We start from the raw sequence: 12,716 nt of genomic DNA, 5'->3' as shown, positions 1-12,716 counted from the left end.
GTATATATCTTCAGCGCTGCAGCTGATGGAGTGGAGAGTTCGCTGTGTTGTGGCAACAAAACCTTCCACTTATAACACAGAGGCGCAACGGTACGCTTCCTCTCCTAACACGAGTCCAAATGCTCACCTCACTCAGAATATAAAGGGGAAATGAAAACACAGACTGGTCAAGGATGTGGATTGTACGTTACATAAAAGTGTACATGTTATGGTTTGGATGCTTTGACCTGTTTTTTTTTTTTTTGGGCATGAAACGGGAATTGAAAATACGGTAAAGCATACAGAGGTGGAAGTGACTGTGGTGAGAAAGTGAAGGAAAGTAATGGAGACTACCTTGGAAGTTTGTTTTTATAGGTAGAACAGATAGAGGCTAGAGGTGGAATGGGTTGTGCGCGTGTGTCGGTTCGTGGCTTCAATTCGTTTGTGTGTACATCTTATCCAGTGTGTGAAACGCCCTAGATTCAAGATCTCTTCTAAGCTGCCTACTAGGGCTGCTCGATTATGGAAAGAAATATAATCACGATTATTTTGGTCAATATTGAAATCACGATAATTTAACACGATTGCTCGTTGACTTCTGGAAAGATGTTGCAATTATTGAACTTAAAAAAACAGTGGAAAAAGTTAAGTAAATCAACTTTATTTTTTCAGAACACAAGAGAAAATGAGAGTTTACTTGCAAAAAGGAATGAGCTAAATAATTGTTTTTCTCGATTATTCTGTTTTTACGATCATTGGGAGTCGAAATCATAATCACGATTAACCAGTGTTGTGTAACTGTAAACCAGTCAGTAGGCATACCTTACCAAAACTCAGGTGCCTGCTCATTGTTGCAGGGCCTTCCTCTCCTCTAAAAAGCTTATGGTAAGTTGTTAATGGTGGAAGTAGTCAGTGAATGACAAATTAGCTTATCTCTCATTGTCATTCTTTCCTTCTCGTACTTCTGCAGCCACACACACTTCTCCAGCAGCATTTTTCTCTGCACTGGCTTTCATCGTTACGGCGCAACCTACCATGCTACTCTTCTGTATCCCTCCCCCTGCTGCTCCCGCTCTAAGTGCCTCAATACTGTAGGAGCCCAGTTGTGTGTGGGTTGGAATAGTTGCAGTGAAATTATCACTTGACTGCTGCACTAAAGACCATGATCCAATAGAGGAGAGGAGATGCAGTGGAGAAAAAGAAGAAACAGACTGTTTTGAAAGTGGTATGGAGGGAAACAGGATCTGGAGGGGTGGTGGAGTTACGATGGGGTGAAATGAGCCTTTAATGTTGTGGCTTGGTCCCCCCCCCCGCTACTTACCGCCTTTTTACAAGCATAGTAAAAGCCCAGTTCTCCACGGATTACCACAGTTTTGCTCGTGTCTGTTGTTTTCCAGCTGAAATTGCAACAGACAATTATTCCTGATTCAAGGTGGTTGTCAAAGGCATACAACTGTAGATTGGCCTTGTATGGAAATGTCAGTCTTATGAGACTGCTGATTAAATTGCTTATGCGCCTTGCTTGCCAACTTAAACAGAGAAGGAAGTGCATGGGTACGTTAAAACTATGTAAACATGTTCATATGGAAATTAAAGTTTGCAGTTTTGTGTGAGGTTGTTGTCTGCAGAGTTTGCAAGGCAGGCTTCCTATTGAATCTGACATAATTCTTCACTGAAACGGATTTATGGCCAATACCCTGAATTAATTCCTGGAATCCATCTGGAAAACATCCAGTGGATTCACACCGACGAAGCAAACTCCAGATAATTGATATTGATGTATGTGAAATGCCACCTTGAGCTTCTGAGCTTTTTGTTAACTACCTTCAGCTGTTCCCAGTCTTTATTGCTAAACGTAGCTGGCCGGCTGCCGTCTCCTGCTACACAGTCACTGTACAGACTTATGACCTGTGATACTCTTCTCGTCTATAACTCTCGGCAAGAAAGCATATTTCCCTAAAAGCTAAATATTCAAACAATACAGGACTGTTCTTTTTTTTTTTTACGGCCGGGCTGTCGTCTTGACCCCTGTCTTCCCTTATCATCGGCTGCTTCAAATGTTTACAAAATGTGAATTTAAGTGCATCCCAAGGTTGCACGTATTACTTTGCTGGCTCTCTCCAGCTGGAAAATCTAGACCAGGCGCAGGGAAATGTAAATACAATATCTCTTTTTGTGTTTTACCTCATCAAATATACACAAACAGTGCAGTGGCAGTGACGGCACAATGATACAAACGTCTTGATAAATAGACTGCATCTAATCCTAGCCCACTGTGGGATTAGTGCCAAGAGGACCTAATCCTGGAGTGCCCCCAAAAAAAAAAAAAAAAAAACCTGTGTTGGGGACCAAGAGTCTGGTTAAACCTGATTTTAACCAAAAGGCCTCAGATTAAACTGACCTCTGGATACAGGACACACATGTGCATGTAAACCCCAAAGCCGGGTAATTCACACCTCTATGGCGAAAGTGCCAGCCAGAAGGGAAACGCCTCACAACTGGCAGGAAGTCAAAGAACTACAAGATTGTAGTCTTCAGCCTTTCAAGAGTTTCGAGTCTTCCTATTGGTTCAGCGGGACCATAAACACAGCAGGGGGTCTTAACCTATAAAAAGCCTGATCCTAGGAAAATCCTCGTCTTCCATTGCAACTCCGTCGCTGAGGGGAGCGCGCAAGCGCTTGTGCTGAACTTCCATTTTCTGGAGAAAGTGGATTTTATTTCGGTGGATCCTTAAAAACGCACCAGTGTTTTCATATCTGCAGGAGAAGGACAAACAACGTTTTCTTCTCAAAGTCGACTAAACTTCCCCCTTTCTGCCTTTTTGGAGGAAGTTTCTCCGTGGCTGCTGACGAGCACCAAGGGATTCGTTCTGTTTCATTTCTGTGGAAATCTATGGACAGAAACAAACGGACTGAATACACCGTAAGGAGGCTTACGTCTGGGCAGAGATAAGTAGTGTGTTTATTAATGAGCAAAGGGTTCGCTACCACTTGTTGCCATTAAGGTGATCTGATTTAATCATGTACTGGTCCATATGTGATTATTAATCTGTTCTGTGAATGTATCAATAGATCATGGTACTGTTGATGTTGTGTTAAGTACCTGGTTAAAACCATAAGCGCTCCTTTTCACGGAGTTTTAATTACTGTCTGCGAAAGAGTCGCGAAATCAGCTGTTAGCCACTGGAGTGGTTAGAATGACCAAAGTTTCCCTCGGTAAGTCAAAAGTCTCAGTCTGTCCTAACTACACGTGTGGTCCAGACCGGAGTAGCTGAGGGGGGCGGGTCATTATCGATAACTAAGATCAGAGTGCCTCTTTTCTTTACTCTTCTTCTCTTTCTTCTTTTACTAACACACACACACACACACACGACACAGGCTAGCCGCGTAGCTCCCGAGCTAACGCTGTAGTTTAGCCACGTGGAATCGGCTTACGTTCGTACAGAGCTAAAACAGGAACTAGCTACCATACCGGCTAAGCATGCGCGTTGCCTAGCAACCCCCCGGCTTCTTCGGCCCTTCTCCGTGCACCCCGCGCCACTACCGCCCTCTTGAGGCTAAATAGTTTTGTGCAGCTCACAGGAGTAGCCATTTTTTGAGTTGTTTTTGTGTTAAAACTACATTTCGACACCGCCCCTCCTTTTTCACTCACTCTCTCTCACACACACACTCACACACACACAGACACAGACGTGTCCATGCTGCTTTGTTTTTGCTTTGTTTTGGTTGTGATATTGTAAAAGATATATAAGTTTATTATCAAGGGATTATTGATTAGCTACTGATAATTGTGACGTTAATAAATCTTATTATACTTAATTAGCAGTTGCTTGTGATTATTTGTGTACCTGTTGTAATAATTGCTGGTCGATCAGGTCCGTGCTTGGATTCATCCCTTCCTTTATTTCCTTTTTAAAGGATTACCACAGAAATGAGAATGTTCCACAGTTTGATTATTGGTCCCTGACTTGCAGGGTGGTGCCCCGTTTTGATTGTTTGTCGATTTTGATAAAGTTATTAATAACCATATTCATAACTTGATTAATATTGATAAAACATCTTTGATAATTTGCCAATGATCAAATCTGTACCCTACGAGAATCCTACACCTGTATTTCAGAACCTAATTACCCTACACATGTACAACACCCTGTTCAGGATACACAAATGACTAATAAAGGATTTGTTTCCGTTGCTTTGGTGGAAGGCATCTGTTAAATGTGAATGTTTTCAGCCTCCAGGTTGTTGCTGCTGCCAGCTACTTACTAACAGCACGGAGTAAGATGCAACAATGATGCATCTGTTGTGACACTTGAAGCCTCCCCTGCCTTTACTCATCCCACCTCAGCCACGTCTCCTGGCTGATCCCCTACTCGCGATGCCGCTGCTTTCAGTGTCCTCGCTACCCCCAGCTGCCTCGCTGCATCAGTATTGTCTTGTGTCTGTGGGTCTTTGTGCATGTTTGTGTGTACACACGTGTATTCTAATACGCCAACCTTGTGACTCACAGCCGTGGCGTCACACTCTCAAAATAGACGGGACAGAGGGTGGTGGGTGGGGACAGGCGTGCGTGTGTGCGTGCGTGACTATAAGGAAAGGGTAAGGACTTCCTCTCCAGCCCGCGCTCACAATGGCTTCTGGGCCGGTCAGGGTTGTGACTCTGGAGTGACACACAGCAGGGTGTGATGCTGCTTGAGGTCCAGGAGGAGGGAGGGCTGGAGGAGGCAGCCTTTTCCGTTCATTCAGTTGCAGTCCAACCCACTCACGTAGGATGTCCTAGTCCTTATGTGTGCTGTTACATGGTTGGGAGCAAAGGGTTTCTCCCCCCCCCAAGCACAATCTGACAGATCCTGATGCATCCCATCTCTCGATTAATTAGCTACTAGATGACTGTCCTAACAAGTATCTCAGTCATTACATGTGTGGCATATATGGTGATATAGCACCTCCGAAGGTTAAGGTTATATACTATATATGTGGACTGATTTCTTTTTTTTCTGACATTCTGCAGTTGTAAGGTACATGGAGAAGGGAAAAAGTCTTAAGATGCCTAAACACGAGCAACACCTGTAGTGTAAAGGACAACATTTTGTGAGATCAACACATTTTGGCTTGTGGCCACTAGGATGAGGGTGAGTGAACCAGATTTCTGACCCTGACCCACTCAACGCGTTGGTCTCACAATAAAGTAGTTCTTGTTCTGTATACATCCATACACTGTATATATCCACCCCAGTATTTCTTTGCAGTATTTATCTTTTTTTTTTTTTTTTTTTTTTTTTTTACAACTTACAGAAACACTTGACTTGTGTATATACACATTTTATTTATGTTTTGGGTCACTGGTAGCCAGGAAGCCACACAAATCTGGGAGCTCATGTTTCATTTGCTCTGGCAGATAGGTCTGCCATCAAATATGAATCAAGATTCTGTTACCGTATTGCCTTTTTCCAGCTTAAAATGTTTTCAGAAACACATTTTAGGCCACTGTTTAGCTGTAATTTGAGAAGGTTTGTGACCTGGCGGGCATTTATTTCCTGCTTTAAAACGGACCGAGCACCACCCCAACTTGCATGTGTCGCCCAGTGCCACGTCACACCTTTCGTTGGTTGTAGGTCAATCCAATTGCGGCCAGAGGCATTTTGGTCTGCGCCCGGTGATGACGCCCGTTGGAAATCGAAAATGAGCCGAGAGGTTCAATGCCAGGCTAGGTCGTTAGTGCTTTTATTTCCCCACTGTAGTTTTTATTTATGTTTTTGCCGTTTATATATATTTATACATAACTCACAAATGTGCATGTATATAAACTGTTTGGGGAGTTGCATTTTAAGTAGTCTATCCATTTCCTTTTTTTTTTTTTTTTTTTTAACAGCTACATCAGTCTTCGTCGCTGTTTTGGGTCCTGAATAATGTCCATTTCTCCCACTTTTCCTCCATCTGTGCTTTTTGCATCAAACGAAGTGTCAGAGTTTCTCCATTATGTAGATTTCCTCTTCTATCTCTGTCCATTGTTCCTGGGCAGGTGGAGACACTTTCTGTTATCCATTTCCCTGAAATTACACAGATAGGGTGCCATGTAGCTCATAGGAATATCATATCCTGGTATCTTTTGTAAAGTTTGGCCCCAAAATTAGTCATTTGTCTGAAAACTGCTTTGAGTGCTCCACATTCTCTCCAGCATGGTAGATGTATGTTTAAATATTTACACTTGACCTTGGGAATGATAAAGAAAAACTGATAAAAGTGTTTCCAAGAGAATTCCCTCCCTATCTGTGAATCGGTTTGATGAACTTTCCACATGTTGTGCCAATCTTCATCTGTAATTTCTCATCTTCTCTTTGCCCTTTTCATGTTCATGTTTGTATTGGTTTTCTCATACAATCCCTTTCTCATAGAATCACACACTTGCTGTTAGATTTATCCTCTTGCCCATTTATATTTTAAGGAAAATGTTTAGCATTTTCCCCATGGACAAAATTAGGAACCAATTGAACTGTGATTGCCCTCAACCTGGTAATTAATTAGGTGTATAAATCACCAGCGCCAGCCTGCCAGGGGTTATACGACAATCTGGACTCCCTTAAATACCCAGTCCCATTGCATAGTTTATTAATGTAACCTTACTTAAACTTCAGTAGAGGAAAGGTTTGCCACAGCATTACTTACTCATCCTCTCCGCCTTTCTCTTTAACCTGCAGTACCTGGGACATGTGGAGGTGGAGGAGTCTCGCGGCATGCACATCTGCGAGGATGCAGTGAAGCGGCTGAAGACGGTAGGTTTTACTAGAAACGCCCTCCATACTTCCAGGAACCAGACTGCTAAATACCAGACATCCTACTTCTTTTTTTTGTTTTGTTTATCTTTTCCTCCACTAGTTTCCCCCACAGTGCTACTACCAACATCCTACTGACTCCTTCTAATATTTCCTTCATTTTGTGGCAGCCCTCTTTAATCTGTCACCAAGCAGTTTGGCTCTTTTTACTGTTCTATCATCGTTTATTCCTGCCTAGTTTACTCTGTACGTCGAGGCCTGAGTGTGGCTGAATGTTGCCGTTTGTCAGTGAGGGTCTCCACCCATTGTAACCCTCAGACAACCTCCAGGGGTGTCGGGGTCTGTTCTGAATGTCTCTTCCTCTCTCTCTCATTCTCCTCGTACACCGTCTCCGCCAGAGGAGATAGACCGGCATGTACTTCCTGCTGCAGGAGATTCCGGCAGAGTTGCGCAAAAAGAGCAAATTCCAGTTTGGGTAGCAGGGGAGGGGGGGAGGGGGAAGGAAGGGGGAAGGGGGAAGGGAAGGGGGGAAACTGGAGCAATTGCTTTTCCATGTTGTCAGTTGTTTGCCAAGGCCCCACCCAGGTCACGAACTCCTGTGGGTAAATGAGGCAGATTCTCCGTAGCCAGGGCCAAACCTGAAGAGTCCATTCACGTCATGCCGAAGTCTCAGGACTACATTTGAATTCGGTGCCAACAAGTGTTACGAAACTCCGGCTTGAATTGCCTGCGACCAGCTTTCAGTTTTACTTGAAATGACTCAGCCTAATTGAGAATTCACACCCTGTTTCTTGCGCTATCAATTCCCATTCTTCTTGCTTCATGACATTGTGTAAAGGGCCTTTTAGTCCTTTTGCATGTTCAACTCAATGAGCTGTTGAAGACTACTTGAGCTATTGAGAGCCATTTCTTAGTTTGATTATAGTGCTTGAGAATAATTTCGTTTTCGGAGTACAATTTAATGCACAGTAAAACACATTTTCATACCAGTTAAAACAGAACAGTATAATGAAACAGAAGTTATATAATGCAAATGAGACACACACACACACACACACACACACACACACACACACACACACACACACACACACACACACACACACACACACACACTCTCAAATAGGGCTCACAGGCAAACAATTTGTACACACAATACACTATATCCTGTATACACGCACAAAACACATACTCTTTTAGTGAATACACAACACTTGAGCACACACACATCAGCCTAATGAACACACACATAGCAGCACATACACACTGGTGCTTGATGAGGTCACATGGTGTACACAGAGCCTGAGGCTGCGAGGTCTTATTGAGTTACAGTCATTTTAACAGGGCGGACAAAATGGAGCCAACTCAAAACTAGAGGCGGGTGCCTCTGTCCTCCTGTGGCCCGCGACTATCTGACCCTCCTCAACCTCATGACATTTCCTCCTCTGTATCCTCGGCTACTCCACTCCCTCGCTGCCTCACCAGCCCGAGGCCTTATTTGTTAGCCAGCACAGACACGGCGTTATCGATCCCTGTTCATAAGCAGGGGCGGGAAATTAACTTTCACCGCATTCAAAATGTGAGTCAGGCTGACATGTTTTCAAGGTCCTCTTCTGCACACAACTTTTCTGGAAATAATGGCGACATTGAGAGTTGATCTTTTGTGATGTAACTGCCGCCGTTACATTCCTGTTAAGTGACCTTCATCCCGTTGCGCCCTGGTCTGGACGTGGCAGTTCACCTATGTGCCTGAGAGGCTCACCTTACAGGACATGTCAGAAAACAATCCCGGTGGATGCATACAGCCCAAGCTGGTGCCCATTCATTCCGATATTAAAGGAGCTTTTACACTGCAGATTTTAGGTGTGTTTCCTTGTTGTGCGGTCCCCTGCACATGAGTATATTTGTCTCCTTCCCTTGGTCTGCGGGCTGGTCGAATAGACATTGTTCTCATCACATAGGAACAATATAATTTCTAAGCTCTGGGAAAGCTTACAAAAGAACTAAATCTTCACAGTTTAAAAATGAATAATACTACAGTATTACCATTCAGCACCACAACTCAGAGCAGTGGTGCAGCAAGCAGACAGAGTCAACGCCATTTAAGATGAGTTTTGGCAGCAAGGCATAGAGCAGAGCAGAACATAGTGGTGGTGGTATACAGTGTTACTGCCCCTGATGCTTCCCTGTCAAAGATAGATTGTCCAGACTAGACGAGGGCCAGCCTTTAAGCAGATATACAATTAGCGTGGCCCTAATAGATCCCAGTTCATCCTCACTGACTCTTTTAATAAGCTAACTGTTGCCAGGCAACAAATACAAATACTGCCAGTGGAGAGACTGTGAATTAATATTGCTCAGCAGTAAACTCTATTTCCAGGAGCTAATAACCAAATTGGTCAGGAACCGGGCACACACCTAGGCACTTTGTAGCTGGTGAGCGTTGTTTCCTGAAAATCAGCAGCCAGACAGCAGCCACCACAACACAGTCTGGCAGCATCAGAGCACTTCAAGTGTTGGAGTGGGGAAAGAGAAATGACGAACAACGGTGAGCTGATGCTCTCTGATGAATGAGGAGAAAGAACGTGAAAATATATTCCCCCGTATGCTCCCCATGCCTGGTAGTCGAACTGTCAATTGATGTGCGTTTGTGTGACAGCTCCGAGCCGACTACATTTTGGGACGGTAATGAGAGTTTTTCTCCCAGCTCTGTGACTCAGAGGGGAGGATGGAGGCGGGTGGAGGAGGAGGCTGCACTGCAGCACCATCAACCTCCAAGCTGCCCTTTTTTTGCGTTGTCATCATGAGATCATTTCCTGGTGCTGTTGGCTGATAGCCCAGAGTTGGAGGTGTATTCTGGGTTGTAGCATTAAGATTGTTTTTGCAGTTACTCAGGAGCTCTTTGTGACCCGGGGTGTTCCGCCTGTGTACTGGGTGGGGCACCCCAGGAGATGCTGACATGCTGAAAGAATTCCACCGGGGAGCCTCAGGGCACATCATTGACAGTGTGTATATTAGCTGGTGCTCTCAATTAAGACGTTGAGTGAGACCTTAGATGCTCTCCTATCGTGTCCTAAACTCAACTCCACTAAAAGCAGTTGTCACAAAAAAATAAACACTTACTATTAGCACTGGAAAGTGTGTTTTTTTGACAACTCCCTCCTCCCCATAGCTACTCTGCAGGGTGGTGGTAAAGTAACATCTCTGCTATCCCTGATAAAGTACACTATCCTGTAGTAGATGTCGCTATCTTCCGTTTGTTGCAAACGTTGTCAGGTAGGAGTTGTTGCTCAAAGTAGGCCAGTAACAAACGTTACACAAGACGTATTATTCGTTGTTGCACATCCTGCTGGTGGTTAGGGTGGTTTCTGCGTGCAGAAATGACGGAAAGCCACCAGATGGTAGCACCACTAAAAGGTTTGGGGTTCTGGGTTTAAAAAGAGGTAAAGTATGCACAACATTTTCTATCAGTTAGAAAAGTAAGGCTTGTTGGTTACAAAGTTTTATGTTTGCCTTGTTGGCTTCACCTTGATCTTTCAAAACTCCGCTATCCTTTCTGCCCAAAAAAAGCTTTTTTCCCCTACTGTAGTTTCATCCCAGTTCACACATTGAATACCTGAATATTGTATTACCTTTTTGTCCGTGTTTTTTTTTCTTGTTGTTGTCTTTTTAAGCAGGTTTTTATTGTGGTGTTGCAGAGAAATGCCTTCAAATCCCTTCCCCTACACTGCCCTCCCATTCTAGCTCAACCCTATAGAGACTTCTCTCCCCTAACCATAGCTTACTAATACTAGCTGTGCAGGCTCTACCACCATCTGCATGTATGTGTGGTTCTAACAAACACTCATACACATGCACACACTAACAAGCGCTTAACTCATTCCAAAAGAATCTCCAGTGCTGGTTAACACGTTAAATCATGCGTTAACGTGGTGCTCGGGGTGCCTTTCTCCACCATGGCTGTGTAACAGGAGCAGAGTGGCACTCCTTTTCACAGCTTATGGGGAGGAGAGGAACTCTCAGGGAGCTTGGGGGGGAGAAGAAGGGAGGATTAACACTAGGCCCAGGTCTGGTGGTTGTGGTTTCTTTATGTGGTTGTGGCGGCATAAACTTGACCCCTGACTTTGGCTGACCTGGGAATGGTCACAGGCCCGACTCAGGCGTCAGACTGCCGTCTGTGTGAATGGGTTTCTGTCTGCTGAACAACCATGGAAGGACCAGGTCTCGGTCTAGGAATCGGAGGAGGAAGAAGAATAATCTGTGATCCGGGATTATCTCCTCCACATACTCGCACAGACCTACACCTGAAGACCTGCCATCTTTCTCTCCCCTGTCCAGGCAGCTTGGTATGCTGTCTTAGCTCTGGGACTGTCGTAGTGACAGTCTTATGTTTATTTCAACTGAAAAGAGCCTAGGGGTGTCACTTCCTGCTGTCGGGGAGGTTCACTGGCTTCCAGTGTGGTGTAGTACTAACCGTTATCATCATAAAGACAATGGTTGCGTCCGAAATGGCATACTCTGCACTACATACTACATACTAATATGTATACTACCGTTCACCATACTATTGTGTAAATAAACGGTAGCGTGTATCTTTTGGGACGCACTTAACTAAGCGGTCATTTCTTTTTAAACGTCCTGAGAGCCTCCTAGCAATTGAAGACTCGTAACCCCTGGTGACCTCAGCTTTAGCGGCATCGCCAGATAATGCTTAAATTACTGGTAAAGGAATATAACTAGACCAGCAGTCGCACGTGACAAAATCGCAGATTTAAATATGTAGAAACGTAAATGAAAGCGCTATTGACGTTAACCGAGCTGCCTCGCTTGCTGTCCGTTCATCCGTTATGTGTTCAGTGGTTGCATACTTTATTATTTAACTGGAAATAGTATGCAATTCACAAACTATTAGTTTCATACTAAGATTTTGGACATACTAAAAAAATGGTACACACCGTTTTTGGCCTACTAAATAATAGCATGCTAGAATGGAATTTCGGACGCAACCAATAACAATCACAGTATCACCCATCAAAACCTCCATCAGAATAGAATCCTGTGGAGCTACTTGATCCATTGCCTCACTCACTCACTCACTCACTCATAACCCAGCTTCACCTCCACCAAAGAAAACCCCCTCAAAATGAAATCCCCCTCCTGTGGGCTCCAGACAATTTTTCTTAGACGTCCTAGGTAACATTTTCATGCCTTGTTCCTCCCTCCCGTCTCCTCTATCCCTCTCACCCACCCTCCCTTTTTACCACATCCACTTCCAGGACAGGAAATTCTTCAAGGGATTCTTTGCAAAAGTAAGTTATTGCGTTGTGTGTCTGAGTGTGTCTCTTAATTATAAGCATTGTTATTTGTCTTCCTCTTCACGTAACACTTCACCCCCTTTAATCACACGTGAAAGCTGGAAGGAACCACACACTCGTACACGGGGGGGGGGGGATCTGACTGAAGAGAGGCAAACACAATGATGCATGTGTCTTTGAGCAGGTGGGGTGGTTTAGGCTGGGACGGGGCACTTTTGTGTTTTTTTTTGGTATTAACAGGCGTGCCTTCTCTCCCTTCAGCCTTCTTCAATGAACCAAGAATGGAACAATGAATTGTGTGAATGAACGTTTACTTTTTATGCACACACGCACATCATTTACTGTTGTTTTTCTAACAAACGTGGCCACCACTGTGGACTGCATCAGTGCACCAGTTATCATACCGACCTTCTTGTTTCTTTTATTAAGATTTGGGCACTCAGAAAAACAACTCCTGACTTCTTCTTTTTCCTCTTACCTGGTGCTTTCTCTTTATCTACAGGTGTGCTTTGTGTGTGTGTGTGTGTGTGTTTGTGTGTTGACTGAAATTGTATGATTTGGTACCAAGGAATGGTACAAAGGGAAGTCATTTTATTGGGCCGTGGAGAGACTAAAAACTTTCTCGTTTCTTAGTCGTGCCTGTCCTTGTT

The 12,716-nt window shown here is 44.1% G+C and overlaps 1 protein-coding gene across 6 annotated transcripts in view; it reads left to right on the top strand.

Annotated features, from left to right (window-relative positions):
* numb (NUMB endocytic adaptor protein) overlaps positions 1 to 12,716 on the top strand; it is a 51,196-nt gene that overhangs the window by 29,054 nt on the left and 9,426 nt on the right. For 3 of the 6 annotated variants that reach the window (XM_028566021.1, XM_028566024.1, XM_028566020.1), the window contains exons 3-4: positions 6,677 to 6,751; positions 12,028 to 12,060. In XM_028566021.1, the coding sequence (XP_028421822.1) occupies positions 6,677 to 6,751; positions 12,028 to 12,060 (108 nt within the window). The remainder of the gene's footprint in view (positions 1 to 6,676; positions 6,752 to 12,027; positions 12,061 to 12,716) is intronic. The other 3 variants (XM_028566023.1, XM_028566025.1, XM_028566022.1) reach the window with 1 other exon arrangement.

Source organism: Perca flavescens, chromosome 20, assembly GCF_004354835.1.
Source record: "Perca flavescens isolate YP-PL-M2 chromosome 20, PFLA_1.0, whole genome shotgun sequence".
In the NCBI taxonomy this organism is placed as follows: Eukaryota; Metazoa; Chordata; class Actinopteri; order Perciformes; family Percidae; genus Perca; species Perca flavescens.
This window is presented reverse-complemented; position numbering and strand designations above follow the sequence as displayed.